This window comes from Epinephelus fuscoguttatus, linkage group LG16 (assembly GCF_011397635.1).
Source record: "Epinephelus fuscoguttatus linkage group LG16, E.fuscoguttatus.final_Chr_v1".
NCBI classification, from domain to species: Eukaryota; Metazoa; Chordata; class Actinopteri; order Perciformes; family Serranidae; genus Epinephelus; species Epinephelus fuscoguttatus.
In genome coordinates, this window is record NC_064767.1 from 1,817,089 (window position 1) to 1,831,884 (window position 14,796).

At 43.4% G+C, this 14,796-nt stretch overlaps 1 protein-coding gene across 2 annotated transcripts in view; it reads left to right on the forward strand.

Moving 5' to 3' along the window:
• wipf1b (WAS/WASL interacting protein family, member 1b) overlaps positions 1-14,467 on the forward strand; it is a 44,165-nt gene extending 29,698 nt beyond the window's left edge. For both annotated transcript variants that reach the window (XM_049599620.1, XM_049599619.1), the window contains 8 exons: positions 2,729-2,831; positions 3,098-3,227; positions 3,456-3,629; positions 4,801-5,524; positions 6,290-6,390; positions 6,588-6,818; positions 9,695-9,808; positions 11,761-14,467. In XM_049599620.1, the coding sequence (XP_049455577.1) occupies positions 2,772-2,831; positions 3,098-3,227; positions 3,456-3,629; positions 4,801-5,524; positions 6,290-6,390; positions 6,588-6,818; positions 9,695-9,808; positions 11,761-11,813 (1,587 nt within the window). In that variant the 5' untranslated portion in view covers positions 2,729-2,771 and the 3' untranslated portion in view covers positions 11,814-14,467. The remainder of the gene's footprint in view (positions 1-2,728; positions 2,832-3,097; positions 3,228-3,455; positions 3,630-4,800; positions 5,525-6,289; positions 6,391-6,587; positions 6,819-9,694; positions 9,809-11,760) is intronic.
• The last annotated feature ends 329 nt before the right edge of the window (positions 14,468-14,796 follow it).

Consider the following 14,796-nt stretch of genomic DNA (forward strand, 5'->3'; position numbering starts at 1 on the left):
TTTTCAAACTCAGCCCGACAGGAATCAAAGCAGTATAATCCTACATGTTGTCAGAAGCCTTGTTTCAGTTTTGCCAGTTGCTTTGTTGCTCAGCGTGTGTTGCATCTCTGTAAAAGCATCTGTTGTGACAAATATTAAATTATGTTCATAAAATGTCAAAGATGATTCAGACACGGTGACGGTTTACACTCCACACAGAATCTGTCAGGTCGGAAACCTGTTGCTGCTCTCTGTGGGTGGAGGTGTTCATGCGTGTTGCACATCTGGCCACACAGGAGTCAGTGATGTGTCTCAGCTGCTTCTGCATCAGCTCCGTCAGTCTTTAAGAGTGTCAGCTTTTGATGGAATAGTAGCTTTAAAGCCGCACTTCTCCTAGTGGATGTATTACTTCAGCACCAGAAAGTAATGAGATATTATGCTGACACATTAGCCTCTAGTTAGTAGTTACTGTCAGTTTCATGACAGTGGGACCAAACGAGAGATGAGAATGGTTAACAGTTATTGCAGATAGCAGCGATATGGTTAGGATGGGGCGCTCATCTCTGTTGTGGTTTTTTATCGTCAGTTCTTTGAATACGTCCAGAATATTTTCACATAAACATTTCTGCAGAGTGCAGCTTCAACAGTTGTGAGAAAAGCATCATCCTCACGGTCACTAACACAGAGCCAAACCCAGCCTCTTTCCTGTTCTGCACATTCAGGCATTGCGTGATGATTCTTAAGAGAAAAGGTGTCTCTCCTTGTGAAACCAAACTCCAGGTACATGATGTGTGTTGAAGTTATGTTCTAAGGAACTTAACCCTCAACTTCCTGTTAGGTAAAACATTTATTGTAAGTCTGTTATTGCCTGTAAACTCACTCTCAACTGACCGGAGTATTGATCTGTTGTTCATCACATATTTGAAGCATTGAAATCTCCTCTGCTCAGTCGATGTCTGCTGTATCTGCACCGTCACTCCCTCCAGGAATTCACTCTGTTGTGAACACACTCTGCAGCATTTACAAGAATTAGCATTTTTTTCAAATATCTGAAATTTCTCCACCAAAACAAAGTTCCTGGATGATGAAGACATTGATGCCACTGACTGGCCCTCTCGTTCCCCTGACCTCAATCCACACTACACACTGCTGAGTCACATGATGAGTGGGATCAGCTGTGATTTCAATGTTTTACTTTGATTTTCAGTGTGACTTTGATTCCAGCCCTCAGTGGGTCGATGATTTTGGTTTCCATCGACCATTGTAATGTCATTTAGTGGAGCAGAAGTGTGGCGACCAAACGACAGCCACTACAGCTCAGCGTGATTGTTTGAGATCTCTGTCAATTCTCAGCAAACCAATTCTGAAACTTGTCACCAAGACAGATTCAAGGAAGTGAAATTAACTACTGTGACCACGGCTGCCTGTGGAGAAAATGTATTGACTGTATTTTCACAGAAAAGTTGAACTCATTCACTTCAGCACAATCAAATCCTGCAGTCTCATTTCCATTTAGCCTCCCACAGACTGTGAGATTTTATCAGTCTTACAAGTTTGGTGCAGCTACACTGTGCAACATCGAGCTAATAAACTTGGGTACGACATCCAGTCTGATGTCTGCAGACTGTACGATGACAGCGCCGACTGAATCACAGGCTACGACGTACGATGTTACAGCTTCACATACTGAGTACGTAAGGATGCTGCACGAGTTGTTACTGCTCCAACTGTGAAGCTCAACATAGAGGGTCACTATAATAATAAAAAAAATAAATATTTTTATATATATATATTATTATCAGCAATAAAATTAATAAAATGTCAGGAATTTTTGTAATAAAACACAAAAAAATATATAATATAATATATCCGAAAAACATTATTAAAATGTCTCAAACAAATGTTAATTAAATATCTGAAATATATCAAAAAAGTCTGAAAAATAAAGGTTGATAAAATGTCCCAAAAATATTACTGAACTGTCCAAAAAAAATGTTAAACATTGATTCAATGTCAGAAAAATATTATGAAAGTGAAATGATAAGAAAATGTCCAAAGAAATCTTGATAAAATGTCTGCAGAAATGTTGATGAAATAATATTAAGATATTAATATTAAGATGTCTGAGGAAATGTTAACAAATGTCAGAAAAAATGTTATTGCAAAGTCTGAAAAATATTGATAAAATGTCTGTTAAACATCATGAAAATGTCCAAAAAAATCTTACTCTAATACCTGGAAAAATGTTGATAAAATGTCTGAAAAATACTATTAAAATGTAGGAAAGAAGTTAATACAATGTCTGGAAAAATGTTGATAAAATGTCCAGAAAAAAAGTTGATTATATGTGAGAAAAAAATATTATTGCAAATGTCTGAAAAATATTATTAAAATGGACAAAATAATATTGATGAAATGTCTGAAAAATGTTAAATATCATTAAAATGTCCAGAAATAAAATAAGCACCTGCAGCATTGTATCATTGGCTCCAGCTGCATTCAGCTGTGTGTTTTCCTTTTGCCTCAAACTGTTAATTATGCTCATGTTTAGTGCACAAATAAGTGTTGAAGCTTTCATGACACATTCTGAATGAATTAATGCTGAGACTGAGTTCACTCTTGGTTTTATGGGGACGACCTGAAACTCTCTCAAGGACCTCAGATCCTCAGTTTGGGGATCATCTGTTAAAACATCATGTAAACCCTGTTTCTGTTGTTTTATGAAGTGTGTGTGTGATCTGTGCTCCAGGGTGCGGCGTCCAGTGCAGATACAGTAAAGTGGACCCAGGAAGATGCCAGCCCCTCCTCCCCCACCACCCCCAGGGCCTCCCCCTCCTCCCACCTTTGCTGCTGTAAGTCCTTCTGCCTGTCTGTCTCTCTGTCCAGCGAGACCTGCTGTCCTCTCGAAGCTGCTCAGCAGAGACATCTTGTGGATAAATCATGTCCTAACATATCTCCTCCAGTTTGGTCTGTGTGACTCTGAGTTTGCTCCTCTCAGATAAATGAATTTAGCACGCAGAGATCAGTGAAGTCATGAGTGTTTGCTGCAGCGTCACTCCGTCTCAGTGACTGTGTGTGTGTGTGTGTGTGTGTGTGTGTGTGTGTGTGTGTGTTTCAGGCCAACACAGAGAAGCCTTCTCTGAACCGTTCAGAGCAGCAGGGAAGGAACGCTCTGCTGTCCGACATCTGTAAAGGCACCAGATTAAAGAAGGCTGTCACCAATGACCGCAGTGGACCTCAACTGGACAGTAAGTCTAACCTGTCTAAAACAGCCGCACTCATTGTGTCCTCTTCGCTGTCCCCACAGAGGACAGTTGCTCTGTAGCCAGGTTAGTCACATAACTTAAGTCACACAGCTACGTTGAAAGATTTAGGGAGATATAATGTACATCTTTGATCAAACATGCAGCAAAACAGCGCCAAATATATCTTGTAAATTACCTACTGATTTTAATGTTTGTTGTTTGTCCTCCCAGAACCCAAAGGAGGAGGAGGAGGAGGAGGAGGAGGAGGAGGTGGAGGCGGTGGTGGTGGAGGAGGAGGAGGAGGAGGAGGAGGAGGTTTTGGAGGTGGGGCTCCTGCTGGTTTAGGAGGCCTGTTTGCAGGAGGGATGCCAAAACTGAGGTCTGCAGCAAGCAGTGGTAAAAATGGTGAGAACAAATGAAATATTATCATTTAAATTAAGGTTTGCATGTTCTCCCTGTTCCTGTGGGGGTTTCCTCCAGGTGCTCCAGTTTCCTCCCACAGTCCAAACACAGGCAGGTCAAGTTAACTGGCAACTTTAAAACTGCCTCTGCTCTGGTCTGCCCCAGGCCTCCTACCAGTTGGAGGTACCTGGAGGACCTCTAATGGGGGGCACCCAGGAGGACCCTGACTAGATATTGAACCACCTCAGCTGACCCCTTTCAACATGGAGGAGCAGTGGCTCTACTCTGTGCTCCCTCTGGTTGTCTGAGCTCCTCATTTCGAGTGTTTGCATCTATGATCTTATTCTTTCAGTCACTACCCAGAGCTCATGACCATAGGTGAGGGTTGGGACATAGAGGCACCAGAAAAGCTTTGCCTTCAGGCTCAGCTCCCTCTTCACCATGAAGGTTTGACAGAGCACCTGCATCACTAAAGACACCTGTTCATCTCACACTTCATTTCACCCTGCGGGATACTTTGCTCGGGGCAGAAACTCTCTCCCAACCCAGACATGTTCATGTTGAATAGCCACATTTAGTTTGGTTTCGTTTTTGGTTCATGACCCTGGAACTCCAGCAGAGTACCCAGGAGGAGGGAGCGAGGCCAGACTGTAGGCTTGGCCTACACCAGGGACCCCCAGTTGGCTATCTTCCCTGCCCCACACAGCCCATGGTCCTAGATGCCTAAGTGAGGAGAAACAGGAAGTTCACAGCCTCTGGAAGAGAGCAGGGCATGCCACCATGGCAGAGAAAAGTAAGCCAGGTCCCCCCAACCCTCAAGGCACCCCTCAACCCTCTGCTAAAGCGTCCCGTCGAACTTAAGCACATGTAACACTGTCAGCACAGAGACCAGATGTTCACCAGCAGCTGTTGGAGGCCTGACAGGTGCCCCTGTCCACCCAGTACACTTTTAGGGTCGTAGGACTTTAACATGCTGTCCAGAGTCAGAAACAGGCTGTGATAACAAAAAGGAATAAAAAAAAGGGGGGCACCAAACGGGAGGGCTCCAGGCCCCCTGTGACCCTCAAGAATGAGCAGTTAAAGCTGATGGATGGTTAATAATGATAATGAACGACACAGAAAGCATCCCCTCGCACATGTTCTTTATTAAATCATTGCCTTTTCTTTCTTCCAGACTCAGGACCCAGCCGAGGGCCCGTGCTCCCTCCAGGAGGCCGCTCTTGTGGGCCCAGCCCCTTTGGTGGCGGTGGAGGCTCCGCTGGCCCGCCCAAACTCCCAGGCGCCCTTGCTGGTGGCCGTGGCAACGTCCCTGACCTCCCAAAGGGCCGGCCAAATCTCTCCTCCAGACAAGACACTCCGGGAGGCCCCCCTCCTCCTGTGCCCAACACTCCTCGACCAAACCAGAGCTTCCAGCCTCGTGGGGGTCCGTCTCCGCCGTCACTCCCTGCAGCACCCAGGCCCAGCCCGGCCTCCGGACCTTCACCTCCCAGTCTTCCACTGGGGAGACACGGACCTCTCCCTCCACCACCAGGAGGCTCCTCACCTGGACCAAGACCAGGATTCTCTGCACCTCCTCCCCCACCCCCGAACAGCAGCCGACCTTCCTTACCCCCTGCTCCTGGAGGGAGGCCCCCACTTCCTGACGACCGGCCCCCACCACCACCACTAGGAGGTCATCGCCCATCTATGCCCCGTGATGTTCCCCCGCCTCCTCCCTCTGTCAACTCCAAGCCTTCCTCCTCCGTCTCCTCCTCCCCTGCCTCTCGTCCCTCAGTTGGTGGGGGTGCGCCTCCTCTCCCGCCGGGCCGACCGGGTCCCCCTCCTCTCCCACCCACCCCGGCCGGAGGGGACGACCACAGCACCCCTCGTCTGCCCCAGAGGAACCTGTCGCTCAACAGGTACAAGTTCTGTCTGTCTGTATCATTGATCTGTGTTTGTTACGTGTTAATAACGGATGAGTTGCGTTAAAGCGAGACGTGTGCACAGTGTTTCCTGTCAGGCATCAGACACATAACTAACAAAGATGACACTTATGGATGCACCGATATGGATTTTTAAACCAATACCGAGACCATTACCTGCTTCTCATGACGGTAACCAATAGAGTTAATGATAATTTCACATTTCTGTATTTTAAAAAGAAGTGTATAACCTGTAGTTCATGTTCACCTGAGGGTGAGAAAGACTCAGATGATGTGAGAAAATAAAAAATGATGTAATATTCCACAGCGCTGATCAGACCAAATCAAACTGACATCACTCATGTTAACACAACAAACACAAAGAACGGTTATGACTCTTCATACCTGCCGACATCAGGTCTGCCCTCACTGTGTCGGGTGTGCAGATGCTGCCCTTGTTACATCAGTGAAAGCAGTCTGGCTTTGTTTTATCGGCGCTATTTATCGGCTGTAACTTTAATTATTGGAATAATGCATAAAAATAAAAATGTCCCATTATCGGCTGATAATTCATCAGGCTGATATGTATCTTGCGTCGCTAACACAGAGTTTATTCTTCAAAGCTGTGATGAGATTTTGGAAGCAAAGAAACAATGATTGGCACTTCCTGTAGTGAGATCTGCTTCAACTGCTCGTTCTCTGTTTATTTATTTTTTACCATAAATAGTGTTTATCGTTTAAAATGAAGTTTCTTGTTGCCAGCCATGGTCCAGCTCCACCACACGGTCGGACAGGACCTCTCCCTCCTCCGCCAAATGAGAGACCGCCATCTCTTGGAAGGAACCAGTCGTCACAACGAACAGGTGAACAGCTTTGATTCATTACTGAACAGTGTGTTACTGCTGCTTACAGAGCACGTGGAAAAGATGAGAGAGGTTTAAGATACAGTGCGATGCTCCTTTGTGAAAACACCGCTCACAGGATCTGTGACGGAGGCTCAATTCATAGATATTCAGTATCGTAAAAGCCAACACGTCATTATTTATTTCTGCCTCCGTAGGGCCTCTTCCTCCTCCTCCTCCCTCAGGTCGTAGCATAGGTGGGGGCAGTGTGAGGTCATCGCCAGCACCTTCTCCTATTGGTCGGCCAGGCCCTGAGCCTCCTCGCGGGGGACCTGGTGGGAGACCTCCCCTCCCTCCAGACAGGCCGGGGACAGGAGGGGCCCCTCCTCCTCCTCCTCAACCACCCATGGGTAACGGCTTCCAGAACTCTCACCACAACCAGATACAGGGTGAGTGAATCCCTCCAGGTGCTGCTGTGTTTATTTAATGCACCGCAAAATACCTGAAATACTGTTTTACACTTGTGGAGTGAGACAAAGACGAGAATGGACATCTACAGCTAGGGCTGAGCCATATGGCCTGAAAATGATATTGTGATGTTTTTAGGCTGTATCGTGATACATGATATATATCGCAGTATTTTGACATCCTTTCTAAAGTACTGTAGACTACTGAAATACAAAATTATTAAGTTAAATAAACTGCTGTTATAAAAAAGTAACATAAAATACTGTTATAATAATGTTAAATAAAATATTGTTATAATTAAATCAAAGGGGAACCGCTGGTGCTTTTATTTTGAAGCACCTGGCTCATCCCGGGCAGGAAGTGTTGATGTTTTTGCTGTGAACTGAAGCCTCCGGTCAACAGTCAGACGTTAGCAGTTAGCACAAAGTTAAACAGTTGTTGCTGTGCCTCTAAATGTGATGATTTATTCACTGTAAACAGGAAACAAACTAACAGCTCTCCAGTTCATGTGTTAACAATATTTGCATAAGTTGTACCGGTGCTCCATGGTTGCAAAATGTGACTTAACCATCGCAGTCTGAAGCCCTTAAAGGGAAATTTTGGTTTATTTCAACCTGTCTCCTATCGTCCTAAATTTGTTTCAAGTGACTAGTGACATAGAAATAATAGTTAGCATGTTAGCCGTTAGCCTAGATACAGCCGGGGCACATAGTAGCGTCAGACCTGTTAAAACGTAAGTGAACGGGCAACCTTCAAGTGCAAAGTTAGTCCACTAAACAAGCTTTTTTTTTCCACAAAGACTGCCTCATATCGTTAGGATAAATGTCAGAGAACATATAGAAAACGACATGTAAACGTGTTGTCTTACCTTACCGGTGTGCTGCCATGTTTGTTCACCATTTAGCTCTGCTTTCCAAAGCGCGGCCGAAATATCGCGAGAACAAGCAGCGATCTCATACAGTGCCTGAAATCTCGCGAGAACAAGCAGCAACAGCTGGAAGGCAGAACCGGACAGTAGCCTGAAAAGTTCATTCATTTATTTTATGAAAGATTTATAGAATAATGGCTGACTTTTTGCCAGACTTCGACTTTGTGGAGGAGGAATTTGATTTTGCAGAGTTTGATGGCTGCCCTTATTTATTTGAGCCAGAATACACTGACGAAGAGCTTCGTGAAATTGAAGAACGGAGGAGGAGAGAGAGAGAGAGGTGCAACAGGTAGAGGACGAGAGAGGAGGAATGGCTGCTGCAAGGCTGCGTAGCTCTGGAGATTGGTGGTGTACCTGTGAATGCTGTGCCCCAGTGCCCACAGAAGAGGAATGCGAGGACGAGACACTTCCACCTGAAGTAGTATCCAGCTGGGCTTTATCTAGAGCTTGTGAGATTTCAGGCATGGTATGAGATCACTGCTTGTTCTCGCGATATTTCAGCCGTGATTTGGAAAGCAGAGCTAAATGGTAAACAAACATGGCAGCACACCGGTAAGGTAAGACAACACGTTTACATGTCGTTTTCTATATGTTCTCTGACATTTATCCTAACGATATGAGGCGGTCTTTGTGGAAAAAAAGCTTGTTTAGTGGATTAACTTTGCACTTGAAGGTTGCTCGTTCACTTACGTTTTAACAGGTCTGACACTACTATGCGCCCCGGCTGTATCTAGGCTAACGGCTAACATGCTAACTATTATTTTTATGTCACTAGTCACTTGAAACAAATTTAGGACGATAGGAGACAGGTTGAAATAAACCACATTTCCCTTTAAAATACAAAAACACTCACCTCACCTGCTCACACTGTCGTTAAACTCATGAGGTTCAAGTGTTGTCATGGCAGTATTAAATGTGATGATGTATTCACTGTAAGCTGGCATCAAAGTAACAGCTCTCCAGTTCATATATTAGTAATATTTGCAAGTCTCACTGGTGCTCCATGGTCACAAAACATGACTGAATAGTGGGGGTCTGGAGCCCTGCAGATAGAAAAACGCACACCTTGCCTGCTCAGGCACTGTTGCTCGGTAGAAAGTGATGTTAACCGGACCTTGAAGCGAGTCTCATGCTGGTGGGTTAAAGAAATGACGTGACCCGTGATAAAGTAATTTTATACATCTCATATGGAGCAAGCCACGATACAACGAGTAGATTCGATATATCGTCCACTCCTATCTACACTGTATTTAAGGAAAACAAAAACCCTATCATTCAGTAAAATGGTATAAATCTGTGTGTGCAGGTGGTAACTTTGCTGGTGGATAGTTCAGACTGCCTTATAGAGGACCAGCTGTGTGTTTCAAAGACTGCAGTCTCTCTGTCTCTTCGGGAGAATCTGTTGCCCTCAGTGTTGTTTTTACCACATGAGCTCCAGTGTGTTCACTATGGCAGAGAAACCCACTGACCTCCTGTTCGTGTTGTTTTTATCCCTCTGACCCGAGGGAGTTCGGCTGAGCTGGAAGGCAGCGGGGACAAGAAAAGACGAGAGGTCCTAAAATCCTGCTGCAGAAAAATCTGACTGTTTTTAATCATATTCCCTGAAGTCACAATAATCTGTAAATATGTCAACATAGTTTAAATTTATATCTTATTACACAAGAATTGTTTTTCATAGATACAGTGAATGTGAGTGGATTTGGACACATTTGGATCTGATATCAAACTGACTCAAAATAAAACTTTTATCACAAAGCAGCTGTTTCCCAACGTCTACAAACCCGTCAACCTCTATTTGTTTTTTCTCGCATTTTGTCAAATCCAAAGAATCCTGTTTAATGTGAGAAGCATGATGTGTGGTGTATCATGGGAGATTTGTCGCTGTGACAGAGACTCACCCACTGACCTCCATTTTCTCTCCGCTGACAGATGAGTGGGAGTGTCGCTTCACTTTCCATCCGGTGTCAGACTTTCCTCCACCTGAGCCCTACGTGCCCTTCCCCAAGACCTACCCCAGCAAGATCGCCAAGACTGACGGCAGAGGTCACACACACACACACACACACACACACACACACACACACACACACACACACACACACTCTTGTACTTGTCCTTGTAATTAGCCTCACTGATATAATGCATTCTCTAAACTCTTACCCTAAGGGACTGTTTGTTATCTGTGACAGATGTGTTTAAGCACTGGGGAGGGACTTATGTTTTTAATTTTGGTTCAGGGGAGGGGTATACAAATTCAAATGGTTGTATTTTGGGTTTATTTTATTCCAGATTTTTAAGAAAACTTGACATCCCAATTTTGGCGATTTTCCACATCATCACATTTTATCAATTTTTAAATAAAACATGCCAATTTTGGAAATAATTTTTGGCGTTAAATTTTGATCATCATTTTGGCAATTAATTTTGGGGATAATTTTCTGCAATTTAAAAAAAAAAGATTTAAAAGGTAAAATTAATCACTAAATGATTTACATTTTAAAAAATCACCATTGGAAAAATAGCAAAAGTGCAGACAAGAGGTGCAAGTTTAAAGAAATATAAACATATACCTGCATGTGTATTCAGAATCTGTCGGCATTGGGAGAGGATGTTGGTATCAGGAGTTCTGTGTAGTTCCAGGAATATTGACCAATCACATTTTAAACACAACTTAGCCTTAATTTAGCTTTTCATGCCTCTGTGTTGGCGATAGCCAAGGCCAGAGGCTTTATTTTTTCGGGGTTGTCTGCACATACATCTGTTTCATTCCTTTGAACGCAATATGTCAAGAACACCTTTAAAGAATGTCTTGCAATTTGGCACAAACGTCCACTTGGACCCAACGATAAACTTATTTAGAATTTGGTGATCAAAGGTCACAAATCAAAAATGAACTGATTAGATTTGGCTGGTCAAAGGTCATTGTGACCTCACAAACAATGTTTTGGCCATATCTCAGAAATGAATATAAATTATAAAACTTGACACAAATGTCTGACAGGATAAAATAATGATGGTCAGGAGGTCAAAGGTCAGCTTGACTGTGACATCATCATGTTTTAACGTCATATCTCAGGAACAGAAGGGGAGACATTTGGTCAGATACTGAATTGGTGACTCTAATCTTGAAACTGTGCTGATTGTATAGAATATTTAGCAACACAGCTGAAGCCGGTTCACGGCACTGCACGAGGCATGTTACATCTTAAGCAAAAAAAATTCTAACTCAGCACAATGGGAATCAAAGCAGTGGAATCCTACATACAGAGAGAAACACAAATTTGCCTCCTAACGCCACGTAGTACCCAGTTCTACTCCACCCCCATGACCATGACCATGAGACAAAAAACATTTGTGTTTTATGTTACAACATTTGGGCTAAATTGTCCTGAACCCAGAGTCATGATGTCGCTTCATGTTTTTGTTTCTTCAGTTTTGTTTTTTGTAAAACTGGCCTTTAATTTAATTCTGAGTGGCGTTAAAAAGTCTTGAATCTAACTGGCTTTCAGTTTTACAAACCATGCTCAGTTTTGCCGGTTGATTTGTTGCTTAATTTGTGTGACATCTCCACCCTACAGTACAACCATCTATTGCAACAAATTAAATGTGTGAAGCATTCATGTTTTCACAGACATAGATGGAAACCATAACTGCAGCTTGACTAGTTTGCATGAAGCGACCACTGTAGTTTAGAAATGTATCTGCATGTAGGTATCTGTTTATGAATCACAATGAGCGATGCACAGAGAAATAAGTCTTGGCCTGGATATCTGCTGGCTGCACCAGATCAGCCCCAAACATTGGCTTTATTGTTGTCAGACTTTTTGATGAGATGTTTCTCCAGCGCTCATTAAAACAGAGCGTTGAGATACTGTAGGTCTGGCTGTGTGAGACGACCTCAGTCACACTGTGACACAGCTCCACCCTGTGGACGAAAATGAAATCTCCTTTGTAAATCTAAGAAACTAACTTCTCTGTCTTTGCTTTTGTTCCAGGCTCTGGCAAAAAGGAGAGAGGTGCTCCTCCTCTTCCTCCCATACCCAGGTGAAGAAGAGGTGACAGCAAACGCAACCCCTGGAACTACTTTTCCTTCCTGTCTCTCTCTTTCCTCTCTTCTCTGCGCTCATTGTGCTTTTACCTGCGGCATGTGGTTTCATCTGTGGACTGCAACGTGTACAACGGACCTGAAGTCTGGTCGACCAAGTAAAAGTCCAGACTCCCAGTGTGGAGTTTACGTCATGTGCCTCTGTAGCAGCAGAGTGGCAGCGTTCAAAGACCAAAGCCTGTTTAAACTCCGGTACACTGTGTTCGGATAAAAAGAAGAAAAAAAACTTGTACCTCTTTAGGCACTCGGAAAAATGTGTTTAATAACCGATGCTGTGGCTGGAAAATAGTTTCTGGATGGGCTTTGTTGACCTGGTTGCTGTGAGACAGTATTTTAAAAAACTTGATCCACTTTATTCCATTAACTAACCTTTTCATTCTTTGCTTACGGCGGGTAAAAGATTCCATAGATTGCTTGCTAGATTTATATTTTACCAACCAGCTACACTTTTATAAAACAATACAAACTTGACAAATTAACCAGCATTTGGCACGTGTTCCTCTCCCAGCCTGCTCCCAGCTTTAGATGAAGCTCAGTCAACATCATCGTCATCATCGGGTCACAGTTCAGGGCTTCTAACGCAACCAATCAGCTTCCTCAAACGTGTCGACTAGTGTCTTTAGTGTTTCCCTTGTGCCTTCTTCTATTCAGGATTGTTTCCTCAGGCTGCTTAAAGAGTTAAGGGAATTCGCCTTTTGTGCCTTAAAATAAGTGTGTGTGTGTTTGTTCACCTGGATCTGATCACCTCTGCTGATGTCTGTGTGTAAACAAAAGCAATACAGCAGCTCGACTGCCACAACGAGGGCTGCAGCGGTATGAGTTCTTTAACAGTATGATAACCGTCTCAGAAAATATCATGGCTTCACAGTATGACAGTAAATGGTGTTACACAGTTTTTATGATCAGTTACAGTGATCCTAAGGGCTCCAGTGTGGAGGATTCAGGGGGATATGTTTGCAGAAATGGAATATAATATAATGAGTGTGTTTTCTTTAGTGTATAATCACCTGAAAATAAGAATCATTGTGTTTTCGTTCCCTCAGAATGAGTCGTTTATATCTACACAGGGAGCAGGTCCTTGTCTACACAGATCACCATGTTGCACCGCCATGTTTCTACAGTAGCCCAGAACAGACAAACCAAACACTGGCTCTAGAAAGGGACCTCATGTTGTTGCATTTAAACATCGCAGCGTTGGAAACACACTGATTTTAAAACATGAAACTGCTTTATTCAGTGTTTTACCGGGGTAAATCAGCTGGTCTGTTTTGGAGAGGAAGACACCTCTGTGGATACTTCAGCTCCCGGTAAAAACTTCATGCACATTTGGATCTGAAGTTATCAGAGAAAAAAGCTGAGCACACATTGGCAAATGTAAAGCTGACAGCCTGCTCCAGCGTGCCAAACAGCATCAGAGAAACACTGATTTGTAACATGAAATTACTTTATTCAGTGTTTTGACGGGTCTAAATCACCTGGTCTGATTGTTTTAAAGAGGAAGAGACCTCTGCTGATGATTCGGCTCCCGGTAAAAACCTCCTGAACATCTGGATCCGAACTAAGTTATCAGAGAAACGTGAGCACACATAGCAGGCGCTGGATGAGCAGCCTGTCTGCGACATGCCAAACAGCATAGAGGAAACACTGATTTGTAACATGAAACTTCTTTATTCAGTGTCTTTACCCGTTTAAACCACCTGGTCTGTTTGTTTCAGAGAGGAAGAAATGTCTGTGGAGAATTCGGCTCCCTGTAAAAACCTCCTGAACACTGAATGTTTTCTAACCAGGAGAAGTTTCAGCTGGTTGCTATCTGCAATCCTCACCACTAGACGTCACTAAATCTCCTTAAATCGTACACACTGCTCCTTTAAAGGAACAAACCTGGAGGATTTTTGTTGAGCAAACGCCTTAAAGTAAAGCAAATTTTTTTTTAGCACCGTAGATAAGCAAATGTATGATAACCGCCAATTTTCATATCATGCCATACCGTGAAACCAGCGTACCGCTGCACCCCTCGCCACGACATCTAGAGAGCTGAGTACAACAAAGTGTCTTAACATCAGTACGTAGACACACATGGAACCAAACTGGCCACAACGTCTTGCCACGGCTGCAGAAACCATCAGGGGAAACGCGGGTGTTTAATTTGCCAAAGCCACATGTGCCTTCACAGTTGATGCACATCTGTGTGTTTCTGTTGGAACCACTCAACGGTACGTTTCATTTGATTGTAAAATGTGACGTGAGCATGCAGTTAATGTTCATGATGGAGATGGACATTATACGGTCTTACGGCAGCATTGGTTTACAATACAACTGATTCTTATTTTGCTGTTTTGTTAAAGCTGCGATGAAGGACCTGTGTATGTGTCTGTATGATTTAATCAAGTGGTTTTGAAGGACTGTTTTATTTTAAGTTATGTTTCACAACTGTGCAGTATTATGGTTTGTTTGTTTTGCTTCACCCAGCACTGCTTGGAACGGTCTCTTGTACGTGTGATGTCTTATTATCATGTGCTGGTCAAAGAAACATTCTCTTACAGACAATCATATGGAAGTAAACATATTTACATCAATAAATAAAATGCTTTAAGATGCTTCATGTGCTCTGCTTGGTCTGGAATGTGCTTTTATTGGACTGCACAGACACTCGTGCACAAAGGAGGATCATCAGATCACAGATGAGGACGGTGAAGTGTGTCAGCATCCGTTTGAAGGGGTTTATTATGTATTATTGGATAAATAATATGCATCATTTACATGTTTGTGCAATAAAGCTGGAGAATACATTGAGTGATCAGTGTGTTGTGATGTGCAGGACAGTTGGATAACCGCTGTCAACAATCATCTGATCATTTCTCCATTTTTCTGCCTCTACGTACAGTACAGGCCAAAAGTTTGGACACACCTTCTCATTCAATGCATT